The sequence below is a fragment of the Aquila chrysaetos genome, chromosome 13, assembly GCF_900496995.4.
Source record: "Aquila chrysaetos chrysaetos chromosome 13, bAquChr1.4, whole genome shotgun sequence".
In the NCBI taxonomy this organism is placed as follows: Eukaryota; Metazoa; Chordata; class Aves; order Accipitriformes; family Accipitridae; genus Aquila; species Aquila chrysaetos.
Genome location: NC_044016.1, coordinates 19,523,925 through 19,545,002, shown reverse-complemented (window position 1 = coordinate 19,545,002; position 21,078 = coordinate 19,523,925). Strand labels below are relative to the sequence as shown.

The following is a 21,078-nucleotide window of genomic DNA, read 5'->3' as shown; positions in this document are numbered from 1 at the left end:
AATTTGTGGTTCATGGAAAGACAGTGGTCTGTAAAGGTATCGGAAGGTGGTCTGTGGACTGTGGCTGAGGAAGGAAAAAAAAAGATCAAAAGCTTTTGCATGCTCCATCACCCACACAAGGAAGCAAACAAAACAGGAGGAAAATGAATGTCCATCTAATTAAAGCTTAAGCTATTTTTCGTTTGGTTATGGCGTTGTGGCAATACTGTAAAAGAACAAAGATGGATCCCCCCATCCCCCTAAGAAGGTTAGGTGGTCACTGGATTCAAGAGATAAGAAATGGTGCTCTAAAGCATCTCTTTGCTACTGTATGTTCCTGTGACTGTGAGCAGGCCTGGTGCAGGCCGTGCCTGCTGGCTGCTGTTTTTGTGCAATGGCCTCTAGGTGTGATGGGAACTGTCATCTTAGCCCCCTGCGGAGTCATGAGGTGTTTTCAGGGGGAGAAGTAGGAATCAGCCTAGTGCTTGCCCACCCTTGGGCTCACCGTAAGGTATTATAACTGGGCAAGAGTTTCCTTGGGTAACACAGACTATGTTTGTGTCTAGATCTGCTCGCTCTTTGTAGAAGGAGCTGGTTAACCCCCAAAGGCAGATATTTCCCAGGGTTGTCCAACCCAGGGTTCTCCTTCCTTTTCGGCTCCCAAGCAGGAAAATAACTCTTAAGAGCCATGGCCCATTCTGCTGTAAATTACCCCTTGCTTCTGCTCCTGGTTCCCTTCAACATCTAAGCCCTGTTCAGCTCCCTCTTGTGCCCCTCACAAGTCCTTTCTGTTGCCCACCTTGGGAGGATCTACTGCCCTTTCTCCATGGCAGTAACAACTGCTGGAGCCTGGGCACCTCAGGCTCCAGGGGAAGCCCCTTGCAGAGGACTGTCCCTGGTACAAATGCTCTTGCTCTGTGCTCAGCCTGGCTTCACATGTAAGCACTGCTCTAATGGGGCAGGAGTTGGCAGGTGGATCAGACAGCACTTCCTACCTTCCTGTTGTTCTCCTGGTGTGGTCTGCTGGTGGTGTAGCTGTTGTTCATCCAGGGAGTGAATGTTAAACATGTAGTGTTGCCCTTTCAGAATGGTGGTAACATCTTCCCTTGCTCTGGTCCCTGAAACGAAGGCTTCACCCTAAGTGGAGAGGACCTCTTTCCCACAGCTGGAGAGCTGAAGCTACCTCTGGAGTCACAGGAATGGGCAACCTTTCACCACAGAAGCAGCTCCAGCACTGAGGCAATACAACATCAGGACCAGAGCTAGCTGTGGCCTCAGGGATGCTGATCTTGTGCCAACTCCTGGGGTGTCAGTGCTGGGATGCATCAGCAAGCATGCCTTGGACTTGTACCAAGGTGAAAGAAAAAGACTCCAAATTGCAGCTTGTCCATAGCTATGATCTTGTCCTTGTCAGGCAGCTGCCAGTTCTCTGTCTGTTCCTGATTAATCCTCTCCTGGGGGGATGCTGACCAGCACATCCCAAAGTGGGATGCGAGGAGGAAGGGCATAAATCAGATACTGAGGCAATCTTACTCTCTAATTTTTAACCCATGTTGGCACCCTAATCCAAACAGAAAGGCAGCAGGTGATTGGACAGGGATCAGTAGACCTGACTTAGTGCTGCACAGAAGAGAACCAGTATAAATGTGGGCAAATGGACATAATCACAGAAATAGCTGAGCTCTGATGAGGGGTAGGCTCTTTCCTGAGATCTTCTTGCAGGATTGGTGGCCAGTTCTCTTCCCTTCTTACTCCTGCCTGCCCGTTCCCTCAGCTCTGCAATAAGCTTTGTCACTGCTGAATGTCTCCACCTCTCGCAGTCATTAGAACAGGATCTGGGCTGTCACCAATGCATGTGGAGGTTTTCCCTTCAGAGGCAGGGAATTGAAATCTTCATCTAACATTTGGGAGAAACCAAGGGACAAAAGCCACATCTGCTAAAAGCAACCTTGTCAGTCTGATGGCAAACATTACCATCTCCAGATGCATGTCAGACATGAGGAGCACTCAGCTTTGCAAATATGTCTCCAGGCGCTCATTGTCGAGTGCACAGAACAACAGGAAGGCCAGGTTAGCGTCCCCATCTGCAAACGATAATTTGAGTGACTTACTAAGCATGACATGTTGGTCTGGCCCACACCCCTGTGCTCAGGTCCTCCTGGATCACAGTCCAGGCCTGTAGTGGTGGGACTGTCCTCTTCTTCCTGTGTTGGTTGCAACAAGCTTCATGGGATGCCAGGGACTGTCTCTTTGCTCATAGCTGGGGGAGCAGCAATTCCTGCCTGTGCTCAGGACAGGGCATGGTCCTCAGGCCACGAGGGAGCTGGCACAGGCACCGGGGGGCAGCAGCTGCACAGGCACCCCCAACCTCAGCAGCATTTTCACCATCTTCCCTGTCACCAGCTGTCCCCATTTCTTCCACTGCTGGTTCTGGGTCTGGTTCAGACTTCTTTGCAGTCTTTCCTTGTCCCACATCTGCATGAGCCTTCTGGTGCAGAGAAGCAAGGTTTGGGGCCAAACCCCACCATCCTCCCCATGGCCCTCACGGAGCCACCTCCGCCATTCCTGGGATCTTTGCTTCCCAAGCACCTCCAAGGTGCTCCCAGCCCCAATGGGCTTGGGGAGCTCCACCAGTGTCCGACCAGTCCTTTGGAGAGTTTCAGCTGCATATGTGTGGAGACTTTTTGTCTGAGGGGTGAGGCTAAATCTAGGCCATGGTAAAACCCCTGAACAGCAGCTCTGGCACCAGCTGCTCTGATGAGCTGATGCACTCATTTCTGAGCTGAGCTACTCACTGATGTAGAGGCAGCCCCTGTGCGTGTGTGTCGGGCAGGCAAACAGGTGCCAAGAGCGCATCTGGGGGGGAATTCTTGCTGGTGCCATGTGAGGTTGGAGGAACGCTTGGGTTTTCCCCTTTCCTTCTATAAATGTTTTTTGTGAAAACAGGTTTCTTAACTCAGGTTACAACAGCGAGGGCTAAATGAGCTTCACTGTAAGTAGGAAGCTACCTGTGACACATGAACTGGAAGAAAATCTTGGCTAGGTTAGATAGGAGATGACCCTCAGGAATGCAGCCTGTCCTCACAAATTATGTTAAAGGACTTCTCCTGGCCACACTCAAACCTGTGTCAGATGTCTGGTGGGATGTCTGCTCTCCTGCAGCAGGGCAAGGGCTTTCCCAGGGCTGCTGGGGAAGGAAGTGCAATCACTGCTATTAAAACCTCATTCTCTGCCGTAGAAAGCATTGGCACTCTTGCTTTTGGGTAAGGTGCTTGGTCTGAGCCTGGCTTCCCAGAGAGCTGCCTCCCTCATGGCTGAGGACAGGGGAGGCATTTTGCCAGGCTCTCCTGCAGCTTGGTGTGGGTGAGGGAGTCCAGGACATGGGGAGTCCTGTTCCCACTGCTGGTGGGAGCACAGGAGTGCTCACTTGCTTGCTCCTCACTCCAGCCAGCTGTGTTTAATTTTAGAAACACAGTGCTATCTTGGGGCATCTTTTTCCATGGAATGCAAGTCTTTAAGTAAATAAATAACATCTTTGTGGAGATGGAATGACGGCCCATAACCGCACTGCAAAACACGCACCGAGCGAGTCGAGCCCCATTTCCCTTGCATGTGGAACTACTTTGTACAGATACAGTGGCTGCACTGCCTCCCTCCCCTCCTTCAGCCCCCTCCAGAGCTGGCCACGTGCATTGATTAAAAAGAAATAAAAACACCTTGAAATACCAGCCTTGGAGAAGTGGAAATGAAACCCCCTCCAGCTGCTGGGGTTCAGCTGGAGTTCTCTGGCATAGGTTTGCAAAAGCTATGGTTTACTGGTGATGGGCTAACTGTTACTGGCCATGCCTTTGCTGAGACATCCCAAAGGGATGTGCACTAAGGCATCCTCAGTGAGCTGGGAGGGAAATAGCAGGCTATAAAGATGAATGCAAGAAACTTGTGTTTAAATACCCCTCCTAGTGTGTCTGGCCAAGAGCCTTTTGTGTGCAGTTGTGTTACTGATGGCTGAATGTCCTGGGTGTGTCCCTGAAAGAGTGTTTGCTGGCTGGAAAATCCTGTTAAAGCCATTTTACCAGAGCAAAAGCCCGTTTTCACTACTCAGGTCCAGCAGCTCTGTGGTGCCTGCGTGGCATCTGTTGCATAAGCTGCTTGTAATCCTGTCCCTCTGAGTCAGCAAGGTGAGGTCTTCTAAAGTTCCCAGTCCGAGCAAGACCTTACCACGGTGGCCTTCTGACGTAGGGACTTCAGAGATACACCTAAATCTGCAAGATGGAACAAATGTTGCCAAAATCACCCAGATTGGTGGCTACTCACTTTGCTCCACTCCCGCTGCACGTTTCTGCTGCTGCTGGGACAAGATGGTGGCCGAGATGACAGGACACTGTACTTATAAGGAAATCTGGTCAGGAGCACCCATCTTGGGTGCATTAGGAGTTGGGAGCAGCGCATCTGGGTGCCTCCTCAAAGCCAAAGGGGTGGCTAGACTTTGCCTAATCGTGGAGGTATGAGTGAGCTCTGGCAATGGTCTTTGTAGAAAGCAGGCTTGAAATCAGTGTCTGTGGCTTGGAAAAAGCATCATGTAGCATCCTGGTGCCACATGCAGACAGGATGCTTGAAGAGGTTTTGCTCTGGTCTTGCTGTCATAAGAAGACAAGATTATCTTGTCCTTTTTCCTATAGCCCCTGGCAGGAGTGTTTCCATGCAATACTGTGATAGTTTTGTGTTTGTTCACGGCTGGTTGTAGTATTTGGATTCACTGCAGGGCCTGGGGATTGCCAGCTGCCCCTCGGCCTTGCTGGTGGCTTCCCTTCCCTGCACGCTGTGAGAGCAGGAGGATTTTCCATGTGGTGTGCTTCTCCCTGCTCCTTCTCTGCAAACTACCTGGATGAGCCATCTCCTCTCCTTCTTGGCCTCAGCTTGCTGCTTCCACTGATACCACAGGTCTGGAGGGAATTTTATTTTATTTTTTGTAAACCCAAGTGAAGGCCCTCTCCTGTGGGGCCGGGCAAGCTCTGCCCATGTTCTCTATAAGCCCAGGATCAGGGCGGCCCTGGCAGCAGCTTGTCTTTTCCACTGATCCCAATTAAGATTTAGTTTTGGCAGGATGGAGCCTTTCAAGCTGCCAGCTGCAATAGGAGAATTGAGGCTTCAGGGGCAGCAAAAATTATTCCCTTCTCTCATCTCAGTTCATTTCTTGGATCTGGGCTGAGGATGGCCCCAGGAGTTGATCTGCAGAAGCCAAATGAGCCACACAGAGCTAAAACATTTCCATTCAGTGTCAGGCCCAGGGTGGGGAAGCACAGCTCTCCAAAGTGTGGAGACTGTGGGTGGCAGCTGGGGAGGCAGCAGGAGGGGAGGGGATGGGAGGGTGCAGCTCCACGCACTGCCTTGAGACAGCAGCAATTCCAGCCTCACTGGAACTCTGCATGTGGGGAGGCTCGAGTGCCGAAATGACCCTGTTAATGAAATGGGAGTTCGTTAAGGCCTTGGCAAGTGGCAGTAACGCCAGGTCAGAGCTGTGCAGCTGAAACCCCTCTCTCCCAGCCCTGCAGAAGCAGATGCTACAGGCCAGGTCTCTGCCTGCTGTGATGCTGCACAGTTCTGTTGATGTTGATGGAGATTTGCCACAGCGTGCACCAGCTGCTAACTGGTCTAAGGCACTACTAGTGGAGCAGCTGTATATCTGATGGCATGTGTTATTTTCCAAGCATAATATTAACACAACAGTTGCCTGACCCTCCCGCTGTCTCCTCCTCTTCCTCCCCTGCCTCCTGTCACACTGCAGCCAAGCTGCCCTTGACATTGCAACTAGAAACTCTGCTTTAGCTGGCCTTGTGTCCTTTCAGCTGTGCACCCTGGAAGTATCATGGGTATAGAAGAGAGTGTTTCTGTTGCATTTATTTTTAAGACTAAATCCATGCAGGAACAGCTTAGTAGTACTGAGAGTTTCTGGTTTTGAGCAAGCTCTCCAGAATTTGAGGATGAGCTTTATGCCCTCTCTGTTGATGGAGCTATTGATGAGGCAATTGTCTCTGTAATACTGTTGCTAATTTGGGGTTCTGGAAGCAACCCTTAAGCAATAATGAGGTGTGAAGCTTTGCTCCATGGAACAAGTGTTGTGTGGATGGCACCTTGGAGAGCCACAGACACTAGGCAGCTTGCCTGATGGCCATGGCCATGCCATTGCAGTCGGGTTGTGCAGATGAAGCTGAGCAATGCCTGGTTTGTCATGCAGCTCTGCTCAGAGCAAAGCTCAGCAGTGTCTTGGGGCACTCACCCCTTCCTGTGAACTTGCACTTTGCTCCCCAAAGGAGCAAATAGGATGAGTACAAAAATAGACATGCTGAACTGAATGTTTCTAAACATGGCGCTGGCAGTGTGGAGGGACAGGGGAAGGTAGAGATAGCTGGATCTGTGTCTCAGCTACCACTGTTCAAGCTTGTTGTGACCAAAATTAGAATCTGCTCTTATGACAGGGTGCACTGAGCTCACCCAAAGCCCTTCAGGCCCAGCCTGTGAAAAAAGGATTTGGCCGCTCCACCCTGTGCCTTTCTGGGGAGCGTGCCAGACATGTCAGGGGTTTGCCTTCCATTGTCACAGCTTTGCAGTGCTCCTTAGATCCACAGGTTTTGAGACCTAAATTGAGGCTTTAACCTGAAGTTTCAAAAAACTGAAAGCCTAGTCAGCCCACTGCAACTAGCAACTCCTCTGTTTTTAGGTTCCCTGAAATGCTAAGCTTCTCCTGGAGCAAGGCTCTAGTAAGTGGAGGGAAGTGAACTGTGTTTCCATTTAACTAATTAGCAGTCCTGTGTCCTGGCCAAAGCACACACAGTGTTACAGCCATTTTTAAGCTGTTACATGCCTGCATTACTACGGCTGAGGCAGCCAGAAGGAGCCACAAACTAGCAAAGGGCCAAGGAAGGGGTGGGATGAAGGGCCAGATTCTGTTCAGTCAAATCCCACGTAAAGCTGAGTAACGTCAGCAACTTAGAGAATTACCGCAGGTCACCAGGGGCTTAGAATAGCTAAAAATTTCATTCCCCTTTTTAGTGTGCAGCTGCTGTTGCTTTTAGAGTCTGGTTTTGAGTCATTCCCATCAGAAGCAGAGGTCCCTTCCTAAGGTATTTCAAGCTTTGTCTTCCCCACTATTCTTCCCTCAGCATTTTGAGAGCACTGCTCTCTGACATAGATTTAATCTCTTTAAGACTACTTAGTGACCAGCTTCTGCTGGCTTCTCCTTTACATGCCGCATCCATTTTTTTTCCAGGGCAGTCTGAGGGTAGGGCAAGTAGCCTCGGGATGTGGCCATGAAGTAGACAGGCCAAAACTGCCACAAAAGAGGCAGGCTGGATGAGCAGTGAACGACAGTAAGATACAAATGGGACATTAGCTGGGGCAAGTGAGAGTTTCCAGCAGGCAAAAGCTATACTGCACATGCATTGTGAGGGCTGCCATGATCTGCAATATTTGCATTCATGTTGTGTTTGGCACGCAGTGTTAGAGGTGCGATTTGTGCTCTTATGGCACCCTTCAGGAGGAGGTGGTGGGCTTGGTGCTTTACACTGTTTCTTTTGGTTAAATCTTCAAAAACCTGGTTCCAAATTAGGAAGCAGCTCCTAGAAAAAGGATGTAAAGCTTTGTGCTATTGTCCCAGGATCAGCAGCATTTGGAGGCTGTACCTGGAGAGAGAGAGACCCTCTGGCAGTACAGCTGCTGTCTCTGCCCTCTTGCAGAGCAATTGCACTGCACTGTGGCTGGTTACAGTGAACAGCTCAACTGACTAAATGTCCTCAGGTAGGAACAGACCTTCTTGATAGTAGAAGAGGTGAGAGCTTTCCTGGAAGCTCAGATGGATCAGAAGAGGAATTTTCCTTAGACTTATTCCTGATTCAGGAGGGATGGACTTCTATACAGGCACTTTCCTGGACCTCAGTTTCAGTGCACGGTTGCTCAGACTAAGAGGGAGAGCTCTGGAGGCTGCAGTTCCTTATGCTACTCTGCAACACAAAGCAGTACTGTTACATGCAGCCACTGACTCACAACAGGTGCATGGGAGAAGCTGGGATAATGATGAGAGATGATCAATTATAATGCTAAACCTACAGGATTATTTAGTTTAAGAACAGCCAGATGGAGATGAGTTTCACTCAACAAAAAAAAGAAATGGTAGATTCCTTATAGTAATAAGTTACTGTGACTGATCCTTTGCTAATTGGTGACTACTCATTGCAACTCAAAGTCTGTCTTGTTGCTTGTCCTGAGTTAACTATTCATAGAAGCTCATGGATTAAAACATAGATGTTCCTTTGAATGAATAAAAAGGGTATTCAGAGTAATGCAAAACATATGCCATTACAACTAGTATTTATTAAAAATGCAATGGACAAAAAAAAAGCAAGCCTCCAAAAAGCAGTCAGTTTATCAACATATATTACACCATTGCGCACCCAGCACCAGTGAAACATACAGTCCTATCAGCTCATTTCTCTTGCAAAATGTTCTGTTGACTCATGCTTTGTTCATTATCTATAAATGTGCATTAATTATTTCAAGACTTAATAATGTAACATGAACATAAAATGGCACCAAAGTCTGTTGCCCAAAGCTTCGAGCCACTCTCAACCCAAGAAAGTAGTGAAATGTGCGTAAGTAGCAAGAGGTGCACGGTAGTTATGCATGTGCTCTGTAGTCCTTTGTGTGAGTCTTACAGCATGATGGCAAACTTCTCAGAAGCCAAAGAATCATATGCCTCAAAGCATCACTTTATTATTACTGTCTAGTTTCCTCTTAGTTTTCAAAACTATCTAGAGGCTGGGTGAGGGCAGGGTGTGTTGTGCGAGGTAGGGGGAGTTAAGTGCTTGTGTAAATCAGTTAACTTAGCAGGTTACACATGTGCTTACTTCTCTTGACAATTTGTTTCCATGCCGAGCTAGGGAAACTTTTGTGCTATGGACACAGCAGCTCCACAGATGAACATGGTCTCCTGTATTTGCAGGGTCGGGGGGGGATTGTTGGTGCTTAGTATGACAGTGCTAGGTACACTCTTGGGAAGGAGCAGGAGTGCCCTTACTATTATCTTAAAGACAGATCAGTGATATCAAGGGAATAAGGACTAGAACACTGAATGTAGGGGTACAAATGTTTATGGAGTTTGGGCACCAAGCTTTCCAGGCTCCTTCTTCCTTTCAGCTTGTCCTGGGTTCAGCTGGGATAGAGTTAATTTTCACAGGAACCTGGGGGGGCACAGCTGGGACAGCTGACCTGAACTAGCCAAGGAGCTATTCCATACCATGTGACATCATGCCCAGTATATAAATGGGGAGCAAGCTGGGGGGGCTCTCTCAGCTTTCAGTGGGGGAAGTGGCGGAGCATCAGGTTCCAGGTGGTGAGCAGTTGCACTGTGCATCACTTGTTTTGTATATTCTTTTATTAGTACCGTTGTTGTTGTTGTAACTTTTTTTTGTGTTGTCCCAGTAAATTGTCCTTATCTCAACCCTCGAGGTTCTGGTTTTTGTTTTTGTTTTTTTTTTCTTTTCCCCTTTCTGATTCTCCTCCCCATCCCACCAGAGGGGGGGCAGGGGGAGTGAGTGAGTGGCTGCGTGGTCCTTTGTTACTGGCTGGGCTGAAACCATGACACAGCTGTAGCTGCTAGGTGTGTCATTGCATGTGCTTTATCTCACAGTGCCAATGAATAAAGAAACAAAATCACCTGCAATGGAAAAAGTGCCTTCTGTGGTAGCTAGTGTATGAGATTTGTAGTAAAATCTATTGCCTCCTCATCTTAGGCCTGTGCTTACTTTAAGTGAGCAGGATGTGCATGACAGTGTGGTGTGTACTTCATTGATGCTCACAATAATTTAACCTTATTTCATGAGAAGCAGCTACTTGCAAAGCTTAAGATGCTTTTTCAGTAGCCTCTGACATTATTAGAGCTGTCTTCAACTCTGTGCGTATGGAGAGGGAGCACCCTGAATCATATGCAACTTCACATTAGCCATAAGCAGTAGAAAACAAGTAAACCAAAGTTGAAAACACCCTGTTTAGAGCATTTAAATTAACATTTGAAAAGCATCCATCAATATTAACAACGTTGTGTAATTTCTTATCTAGGATAGTCAATTATCAAAGCTATTTAATGCTATGTGACAGTGGCCACTGGAACACTTAAGTGCTCTGAGGCCAGAAGACTTCATGAAAGCAAATTAGAGAAACATGCAGGAAAACACTCTGGCTGATGCAACACAAACTACCTTACTTGTCCAAGTGGCTACTAGTCTTAAAGTTTGTTTTATCTGTCAGGACTATGCAGGTTGCTGGGAGCTGCACTGTAGGACTAAAAAATTGGGAGTCTTCTGGGGCTTGGTGTGACATTTCTAAAGTCAGGGAGAGCTGACACCTATTTCTGTGCATGGCATAATTAAGCCCTTAAGCATGCAGACACAGGGCCTCAATGTATTTGAGTGCTAAGGTCAAAATGCTGGAACATGCTTATAACGTTGTAAAAGGTATCTTTCAGATCAGCAAAATAATTCTTCCAAACCCAGAAATCTTCTGTTTCTACATCATGTTTTACAGAGCACTCAAGGCAGACAACTGGTCAGCTGCCATCTTTTTTTTTTTTTTTTTTTTCTTCTGAAACTGAGATGTGTATATTTCCCACTTGCAGGCAAGGGAAGCAGTAGCAATGCAAAGGGATGGGAGGTGACCCTGACTGTTTGACAGTTATAATCTCTGCTGTATGGTAAGGTTCCCAAGCTGTGTTCTTCTCGCTGTCACCTTCTAAATTCAACTAAGGAGGTTGGGAGACAAATGGACAAACACAGTTCTGAAATCTTAATTCTTGACTTAAAAAGAATTGCCAAATAATAGCACTTTCAGCATTTGCTTCATTTCCAGAGCTCACAGTTGCATGGTGTGATGGATGACAGCAGCTGTGAATATTTCACAGCAAGAAGGAAAAAAACCCAAACCCAACACCTCTGTGGTATACCTAGGAATCTTTGCTCAAGCTCATGGTGAGAACATTGAAAGGAAGGTACTGGCAGAGTGGAGAAGTCTGTCCTCTAAAAAAACACACATGGTTATCAACAGGGATAAGTGGCTCCACTGTTCACCCAGCAGTAAGCTGACACGGTAAGGCAAAACTGGAGTTGTAGGGTTGTTAGATAGTATACCTGCTGAGGTTTCCAAGCCTACCAGCTGAGCAAAAGTAGTTCTGTAAGAGGCTGCACATGAACAGTGGTCACCTGGAGGGCTGGAGGTGTCTGGATATGATCTAGACCCTTGAGAAGTCTCCCCTCTGCCCACCTGTCTTACTAAGCAACTTCACCTCTTCGATCACAATTTCATGAGTAACTGCTTTGCACATGTCGTACACAGTCAGGGCAGCCAGGCTGGCAGCTGTTAGAGCTTCCATCTCCACACCTGTCCTCCCCCAGGTCTGACAGGAGCTTCGAATCACCACTGCATATCTGGCCTCATCCAGGCTCAGGGACACCTCAACATGGTTGAGGGGGATGTTGTGACACAATGGGATCAACTGGCTGGTCAGCTTGGCTCCCTGAATTCCTGCAATCTGGGCTACTGCCAGCACATCCCCTTTCTTCACCTGGTTCTGCCTCACCATCCCAAATGCCTTCTGACCCAGGCAGACCACAGCACCAGCAACAGCACTTCTTCTTGAATCTGGCTTCCCTCCAACATCAACCATTGTGGCCCGTCCTTCCTCATCAGTGTGAGTCAAGCTGTGAGAGGCACGAGGTACCTTGGTGCAAGATCTCCAATCCCTGGTACAGAATTCAGATCTTGGACTTGCCTCTTTGGACTGATAGTCCACAGAAACTTGGCCAACAGAAGAAGCCTCAAGGCACTTTGTGTCAAACGTGGAGCTTGGGTCCTTCTGGAAGACACAGCAGCCTCTGAGCTGGGTTTGTAGAATTCCTGTCATTATGTGCCACTGTTGCTCTGGGTGAGATCCCGGTAGGAAAGGTTGTCCTGTAAGCTTATTTTTCATAAATGCTTTTCCCATTTGTTTGGGTAAACTTGTTCTCAAAGTCAGCCAATGGCTAAATGTGTGGCCCCACTGTTTTGAATTTGCCGGGAACTGCAGGGCATCTTGGCATAGTGGGAATGACATCAACACAGGCTCTAGGGGAAAAAAATGAAAAAGTAATATGAGAATACATATTACTAACTGGAAAGCTAAGCTAAGTCTGCAGTAGCTGAGAACCCTGTCACAGCACTGCTTGGGACTTTCTGTATTGCAAAAACCTCAATAAGCCTGCAAAACATCCACTTTTCTCTTCAAGCTCTTTCTCTTCTCTCTCATCAGTTCCCTGCATTTGCTGGTTTGTTATTACGAAACCCAAGACTCAAAACACTTATTTCAAGGTCCCTGACAAGAAGAAACAACTTGCTTTCAAAAAGTATCCACACTTACTGAGAAACAGCAGCCAAGAAAGCTTATAGGAACATCAGTTCTGAAGAAAAGCAAGTCACAGCATCTCACCATCCATTTGAGACTGTCCCAGCACCAGTTTTCTTTTGAAAGCCTGGCCAGGGTTAATAGGAAATTCTTGCACTCAGATTCTCAACTCTGCCTTTCCAAGCACCTTCCTCCCAGCACAGGCAGCTGCGCTTCCTTTCATCTCCTTCTTCAGGGAAGCCAGCACTTGAGAACAGCGGGGACCAGAAGCACTGCAACTGCACTGTCTACAAGCTCAGAGGGTGGCTCTGTGATGGGAACCTCACTTATTACTACCAGCTCTTACCACGTTAATGACAGCTGAAGTTTAAGCACTGGAAAAACCACGCTCCCCTCACTGACAGATTTTAAATCTACTCAGAAGTATGTTCCAAGTCAAGCTGGCAGGGGTCCCAGCTGGCAGAGAGGTAGTAAGCCCTCCTTGCCCCTTTTCACCATTTAATCCCTTGGTTTTGGCATTTACTCTGGACTAAATGCCAAGTGTCAATACAGAAGGAGTCTTTTTCACATAAAAGAAGTGATTTGTTTTGTAAGTAAAGAGAAAGCAGTATAGTGGTAAGTGGCTAAGCCCTAATTTAATAGTCTCATTGATAAGCATGTTTCTCCTTTTCTGGAGCTCCTGCTCTCTTTGCTCCAAGAAACTTGGAATTGGATTTTGCTCAATAACTTCCTTTGGCAGCTCCCTTACTCCTGAGTTTTCAGACTGCTTGCAGGTGAATCAAAGCAGCTTCCTGGCCCCGCTGCACCTTGCTGAGCTACCTCTGCTGGCCTGACCTACAGGTATCACCTTGGACTGTCCACATGACAATAACAGACGCAGTGTGGACAACCCATTGGTTGTGGCCCCCACCCTATTTTTTTTAGAAACAAACCAACCAATCTCTTCCTTGTTAGGCCCAGCCTCTGCTACGTTAGGCCCAGCCTCTGCTACAACAAAACCAATGCACCTAATGCCTTTTTTATCTAGCGTATCCTCCAAACATTGATCTGAAAGTGCCCGTTACTGAAGCTTAAATCAACCATAGATTTAATTATTTTTTTTTTTTAATCACTGCAATAATCTAAATTCAGGCAAAGGCCCTTTTTGATCTACAGCTGATGGCCTATCTGCTAAAATTAAGATTCCTGCAAGTTTAGTGGTAATGCATTTACCGTCAGAGGAATGGGATTAAATGGACATAAATATTTTGAGTGCAACAGTGCTCTGCTTTAGAAGAGCAGAGAAAATTGTGCTTATTCTTCCTTTCTTTCCCTCTTTCTTTATACAGCAGGGCCTAACCCGAATATTCTTTTTAAAATCCAAGAACTCAAAAGTACTCTGTTTTTCTGGATCCCTTGATTAGTTTTAAAGCTGAACCTAAACCCCTGGCGAGGTGTCTTGTCTTCAGGAGAAGCTGGACTGCAAAGGCAGACAAGTACTTCTGCAGGGTAAACCCACATGGGTAGGAGCAGGGAAGAGAAGTACTGTTTGCTCAAGTAGAGTGGTAAGTAAAAAGACAGTAACAGACAGTAATGCATGCAAAGCATCTTTGCTTTTCCTAACAACCTACATTTTCTTCAAGTTGTACCTAGTCATCTCTATCTTCACCCAAATTGCTCACATACCTAAAAAAAAAAAAAATAGATAATGGTTTTCTACAGCACTATATATAGCACAACTGAAACCATCTGACAAACTGCATCTCCTTATATTCTATTACTGCACCTGAAGTTTAACTGTGTTAGCTTCCAACTAGCACAGTCTCAGGGTGGGGTGGGGGGGAAATAAGCCAGGAGATACTTAAATTAAGGAGGAAGCTCCCACAACTGAAGTGAACCCCTAAGAAGAACAACCTGCCAAAATGAATATTTTGATTAAGGGAAATAGGCTACAAACCATATAGCAAAGGATCAGATAACAGCAGTGCAGGGAAGAAGCCAGGTTTGGCTTACTGGGACTAGCAAAACCAATTAGTGATTTCCACAGCATTCATTAAGTTTCATTAAATTAATTCCATACACACACACCCCTACTGACTGCTTGCACGCCAGCATTATTTGAAGTTTGGGAGTAATTCAAAACACAATTAGGAAATCTCCTAATGATTCCCCATGTCTCACAGTGGAATACTCTCCACTCATCTCCAGTCTCTCCACTGATGTGGTGACTGCCAGCAGTTAATCTCAAAGGGACATGGAACAGCTGGGGGAGGACCTGGATGGGCTGTGTCTTTTACTGTATGTATGTCAATGTTACAATGTTAAAGCACTTTACAAAAGGAAATTGGATGGATCTGATCTGTAGACATCCAAAAATTGCTATGAATGCTAACTTTGGAGTGTGGGGTTCTTTCAAAAGGCAACTTGAAAAATTATCTGTCACGAGTTTAATATAGTATTTTTCATCTTAAAAAAAAAAAAAAACTAGAAAATTTTTCTTCATGCAGCAAGTCAATACACACTTTAAACAAAGGGTCCTCTTTCCCCTTTTCCTGGAACACAATGCAGCAGTGGTCAAATACAAAACAGCAAAAGCAAACTGAGACAGACAATCTTGTGCCACTGAATCCATTCACTTTAAAACTCAACATGGAAAATTATGGCCCTTTGAAGAGGGGCATCAAGTGAAAAATATTCCCCATGAAAACCTATGTTAAAAGAGCTCTGTAGATCCTATTTCCTAATAAAGGCAACAGAAGTACAAGCACTAGGGTCTTGGTTTAAAAAAAAGAGCAGTTATTATATCACCTGTAGCAAAGACCAGCAAATTAATGCATGTTACCCTCCTCTCCCCAAGAGTACCTGTTTTAAGAGCTGTGTTTTAAACTGCACAGCAGCTAACCTGCTTCAGAGCATCCAATGGGAGGATGAGAGTTTGGGTTTGAAAAGTAATGTTCATCTCTTCCACCCTTGCTGCATTTTTTTTCCTCCCCTTGTTGATAAGAAACAACAGAACAACTTCCACTTAATCTCACAATGCTAACACTTGCAAACATTTTTTAAGTCTAAGGAAGAAAAGAAGTAGATGATAGCTATCTTACAAAACAGGCATGGAGGAGGTAAAAAACCCACACACTGAAGGAGATGATGTAAAAAAATCAGTAAGAGAATCCTAGAAATGCCATATCGCTCATGAACAGAGCTTCAAGCAGAAGGGAGAGTTAGTAAACATATTCAATAGACACAAGGAAAAGAAAGGCTCCTGGTCCATAGGGCTGGTCAGATACCACCAGTTTTCATTGTTATGTTCTGAGCCTTTGCAGCAATAAGAGGACATTTCAAAAGAATAAAGCCCCAAGGTTCAGATTTTGAAGTAAAGAAGTAGTGAAGTAGGAAAACTTGCATTTCTGTCAGGTTACTGGCTTTATATATTAGAAGTGAAGTTGAATTTCTTAATCCAGGGATAAAAGTCCATTCTGCATCCTTTATGTTTATATGGCAATCTGGTCAATTTCATAAAACTCACCCCAAACTGCCTTATAAGTTACTATACTATTCTTGTTAAGTACAAAAGGGAGCAGATAGATAGGAAATAAGATAATAAAGCTTGTGATCCCTTTGGAAAATGTAATGAACTTTCAAAATTAGAAAAAACAAACAGTGCTATCAATCAGAAGACTGGATAAGGCTTGGTAGGGGCATTAAACCTTTCTTCCTCTTCCACTTCAGCATGTTAACCACAACTGCCTTTTAAGAAACCCATTTCTTTGCCTAAACCTAAGCCAGAACCAAACACAATTTAGATTTAAAAGCCCAATCCACTCTGCTCCCCCAAAGACAAAAACCAAACAAAATCATTGTATGTTTATTACGTACTGATTTGTCACCCACCAATCAGGATCATTGGCCGGTTTTTCATCTGGGAAATGTTAAACATGCCTAGAAATAAAATAAGGAACACATAAAAATCCTAGCTTTTTAGGTTTTAAGTAAGTCATGCATCTGGTTTATATATTTAGTTTTCTGCTCTTCACAGTGCAACCTGCATACTAGGAAAACCAAAGCTCAATAAAGATCGAGGGAGCTGGAGGAAGGGGAATCTAACATGGTGTTATTTAAAACCATAGCTGCCACAGTCTCCAAGCATCCAGCTGCTACTGACCTATCACACTGTAGAACCCTTTCTCAGAAAGCTTTCCATAATCTGAATTATGGTCTACCTACTACAGAACTCAAACAACTTGGGACTATCTTGTTTCTTAACAGTAGCATTTAACTGTATTAGTTCTATGGATAAACTGTTAACAGTGTTCCAGTTCAAAGAAGTCCAGTCACAGAAGGCCCCAAGGGCAACACTGGGATTAACACAAATTGGAAGAAGACAGACAATGTCAGGTAAATGCTGCTGATGCAAAATGCCTTTACTAGGGGGAAAAACACTCTTCTCCCCAGCCCCCATCTCCTTACCCCCCCTGCCGCTTTCCCAAATCAAAAATTCAGAAGTGAATAGTTTAAAAAAAAAAAAAAAAAAAGGAATCAGTCCCTCCACAATCCTGCCACCCCTTCCCTTATGTTTACAAGGCACTATTTTATCTGGGTCAGACCAATGTACTTTTGCATCTGTACACTCAGTTTTAAAAGTTTCCTTTAAATTTGTTAGTAATCTGGAAGAATCTGCAAGAGAACAAAAGGGCCAAAGTATATTTTTAGTGTAAAGGGGACTATTCCATGATCATAAAGCTAGTTCATATACAAGAGGTCAGCATTCCCAGCTGAAGCCAGATTACAAAAATATGGTTAGGTTCAGATGTGACAAATATAGTCTATATCAATATAAATTCAGAAAAGACTAATACAGCCCAAGAATGTGACTGCATCATCATGGACCTTGTGTCATGACCTTATGCAGAGCACTAGATGAGTGGCTACAAATTTCTGCATACTCAAAAAGAGATTTGTCACTTCTAGAAATGTGTTAATGCAGTAGCTGGAATGACAGCTCAATTTAGCTTTTGTACTTATTTTACAGCAAACTAATTTTAGGAAAAAAAGGGATCCAGTACAACTCCATCAATTTTTGCTTAGCTTTACACTTTGCTGTTGTTACCATGAGCAGTGGTATTTGCATCTCTTTGAAGACAAAAGTCAGTCTGAAAGACTTTTACACAGTCTGGATTCTAGCTCACATGGAAGGTTAGAAGACTCAAAACTGACAACCAGATTTTGGAGTAACTGCAGGACTGGTATCTTACCAGCTTTCTATCAGACAATACTCTTATCAGATAAGAAAACTCCTTCCTTAGTTAGTGCAGCTTCATTCAAGAAGATTTTCCTTCTTTTTTTCTCCTTGCAAGTCAAAGCATCCCACAGCAGTACCAGGACATTGTTTTTCCTAGTCACTGCTGTTATTTCTCAGGTACCATAAACATACCAGCATGCTGTTTCTTTTTTCTGCCCACTGCTGCTCCAATGATTTGAACCAACTCTTCCTCTGAGGCACCCGACCGTAGGTGATCTCTCAAGGACACTTCTGAATTCCCAAAAAGGCACACCTGCAGCCAACCCAAGGAAACAAAAGAAGAGAAAAGAGAAAGAATACAATAAATAGCTTTTACAAGTATTTCATACTAACCTCAGAGTAAAGAGTTTTGAAGAGGCTTATCCTATTGAAGAGAGAGAATGTTTATGGAGATTGTTTTCTCTATCTCTCTTCATGTACACACACAGACAGCCTAGGATGTTTATGTAACCTGAGCCCATTGGGCCTTCATGCTGCCTCGGTCATCTGACATTAGACAGCAGCACAGCTGTTGTCAATATCAGGTGACAATGCATAAGTGCCAATTTTTAACTGAAAACTTTAATCTTCCCCCAGAAACTGCCAGTTTCAAAATGGCAGGAAATGGCTCTCCCTCCCCTTTCTACAGCCATTAAGCAAAAATACAGACTGCTCTTGAAGGAGAAGAGTTGCAAGATGTTTGGTGAAACAAGACAGGATCCTTGTGGAACCCAAAAGCCAAACGCTCACAGCTGTTTGGATCCTTTTTAAATGGGAAGCCATCTGCTTGTCACATGTTTAAGATGATTTTGAATCAAAGATTAAAATAAATGTTTATATTTACTGGCCTTGCAACCATGTTTTACAACTGAAGTTAACTATGTTAGCAAATAGAGAAACCAAAAAAAGGTGATGTAACATCTCCCCAACAAGCTTGAACAAGAATACATGAAGGAGAGATAAACAGGAGTTAGCTGGTAATAATTATGTCTTTCCATCCTACTTTACATCCCAGCTACTTTTAAGGGAAGAATTTCAACACTACTTTCGCTGCATGAAAGTAAAGAGAATCCTGTTTCACTACCAACCTTTAGGCTCCCATCTGCTGTTATCCTCAGCCGATTGCAGGATCCACAGAAGTGCTCTGACATGGAGGTGATAAAGCTAATTTGTCCCTGGAAATGTGGCACCTTATAACTCTAAAGAAATGCAGAGGAGAAAAAAAGAAAAGTCAAATATAGACTCCTCATTTTTAAAGCTCCACTTGCCCAAAGACCAGAAGACATTTTAACACAGATTTTCTTCAGTTCTAAGGTCACACAAGAGGAAAAAAAGCAAAATCAGGTTTGTCAGGGGTTCCAGTCTATTCTGCCGTGTCCCTTGAAATTCACAAACTTGTTAAATGTTTGCTCTTGTAGTTATCAACTGACAGGTGATGCCAGTAGGCATGTTCTTAGGCAGCCATAAGCCATAGATTCATGTAAGCTAGAAATCCCCCATGTGACACTGCACACTCTAAAGCAATACTGTTATTTCACTGAACAACTGTTTCATCAGGCTTGTTAATGTGCAGTGACAGACAGACATAGACTGACAAAAGTTTAAAAACATGTAAATACAGGATATAAGCCTGGCATTATTTATATCTGACTAAGGCATCTAGTAAACACATTGTATTTAAAATCATTTAGGTTGGAAAAGACCTTCAAGATCATCGAGTCCAACCATCAACCATGCCCACTAAACCATGTCCTGAAGTGCCTTGTCTACGCGCTTTTTGAATACCTCCAGGGATGGTGACTCCACCGCTTCCCCGGGCAGCCTGTTCCAATGACGGACAACCCTTTCAGTAAAGAAATTTTTCCTAATATCTAACCTAAATCTCCCCTGCCGCGACTTGAGGCCATTTCCTCTCGTCCTATCTCCAGCCACCTGACAGAAGAGACCAGCACCCACCTCACTACAACACCCCTTCAGGTAGTTGTAGAGAGTGATAAGGTCTCCCCTCAGCCGCCTCTTCTCCAGACTAAACAGCCCCAGCTCCCTCAGCCGCTCCTCATAAGACTTGTGCTCCAGGCCCCTCACCAGCTTTGTTGCCCTTCTTTGGACACGCTCCAGCACCTCAATGTCTTTCCCGTAGTGAGGGGCCCAAAACTGAACACAGTACTCGAGGTGCGGCCTCACCAATGCCGAGTACAGGGGGACGACCACTTCCCTGCTCCAAATTCTAAAGATTCCAATTCTAAAGATAAAGACTATGACCAGTGTTTAATAAGAGTCAAACCACATGCAGGCAGCTTGACCAAAATCCCAGAGTTACTACAATAAGTAATTTTTACTTTGCTTGTCAAATATAAACGCTGAACTTGGGAGAATTTGGGGATTTAGGACAGAGAAAGAATGGGGGAACATTTCACATGTTCTTTGTCTAACCCCACCTTGGCTGTGCTGGAAGTTTCACAGGTCAATTTCTCCAGTTCAGGCCATCGCTGTTTAATTGTATCAAGCATTTCTTTGTAGCTCACCATCTTCTTGAAGTTCCATTTATTGCCTAGAATTAACAAAACCAGCATAACTTTAGACTGTGGATTTTATTTTTTTAATTAGCAGAGAACCACCTTTTACATTCTCCACAAATCTCAGTTTTCCCTGTACGTGTCCCAGCCCCAACTAATCCTGCTACTAATCCTACTCCAGCTTATCCAGGGAAGACAGATAAGCTGCAAAAGATACAACACAAAACTTAAGGCAGTCCTTAATTCCCAAAAAAAGCTCACCAAAACTTCCAAAGACAAGCCCACGGGGTGAATAACCACCAATCAGATTCACCTCTGTCCAAGGCACACTCCATGCCATGAAGAATCTCAAAGCAAGAGTGCTTACCATCAAAGGGCATGTATTCTATGAACCGCACATCAAGGGGCAGATCCTTTGTGAAATCCACAAAGCCCAGCAGTTCATCCTCATTGAAGCCTCGCATCACCACACAGTTTACCTGCAGGAAAAGCAGACACCTGAAATTAGTGAGCAGAGTATGACTTTCTTCCCACTTACACAAGGTTTCATAGGACTTGCAGAAGGCAATGTAGATAGAAAGAACACTTTTTTTGAAAGAAAAGATGATGAGACAAGTTGGCAGAATTGCAATGGTATAGATGATACTCCACTCCCCAGTCCTATGTTGTATGGCTTCTGTAAAAGTACCGGCAGGGTACCTTCTAAAGCACTTTTTATGGCGGATCACAGGCAAATTCCCCAGACCAGGAACTGTTCACAGCGTACTCCATAACCATAGGCTGCAGGATGACTAGCTGTGCCTTCTTCCAAAAAGAGGTTAAAACTGAGTTTTCTGCACATTTCTCACAAACAATACTTACATTGGAGCCTCAGGTCCTCTGTGCTTTATCTGAAGAACAAC

General features: G+C 44.9%; 1 protein-coding gene across 4 annotated transcripts in view; it reads right to left on the bottom strand.

Annotated features, from left to right (window-relative positions):
* Positions 1 to 10,004: 10,004 nt before the first annotated feature.
* MOCS1 (molybdenum cofactor synthesis 1) overlaps positions 10,005 to 21,078 on the bottom strand; it is a 32,395-nt gene continuing 21,321 nt past the window's right edge. For 2 of the 4 annotated variants that reach the window (XM_030034425.2, XM_041128578.1), the window contains 6 exons: positions 20,544 to 20,655; positions 20,099 to 20,211; positions 18,749 to 18,859; positions 17,814 to 17,934; positions 16,274 to 16,321; positions 10,005 to 12,126 (listed from right to left, as the gene is read on the bottom strand). In XM_030034425.2, the coding sequence (XP_029890285.1) occupies positions 11,255 to 12,126; positions 16,274 to 16,321; positions 17,814 to 17,934; positions 18,749 to 18,859; positions 20,099 to 20,211; positions 20,544 to 20,655 (1,377 nt within the window). In that variant the 3' untranslated portion in view covers positions 10,005 to 11,254. Of the gene's footprint in view, positions 12,127 to 16,258; positions 16,322 to 17,813; positions 17,935 to 18,748; positions 18,860 to 20,098; positions 20,212 to 20,543; positions 20,656 to 21,078 lie in introns of all 4 variants that reach the window. The other 2 variants (XM_030034427.2, XM_030034424.2) reach the window with 2 other exon arrangements.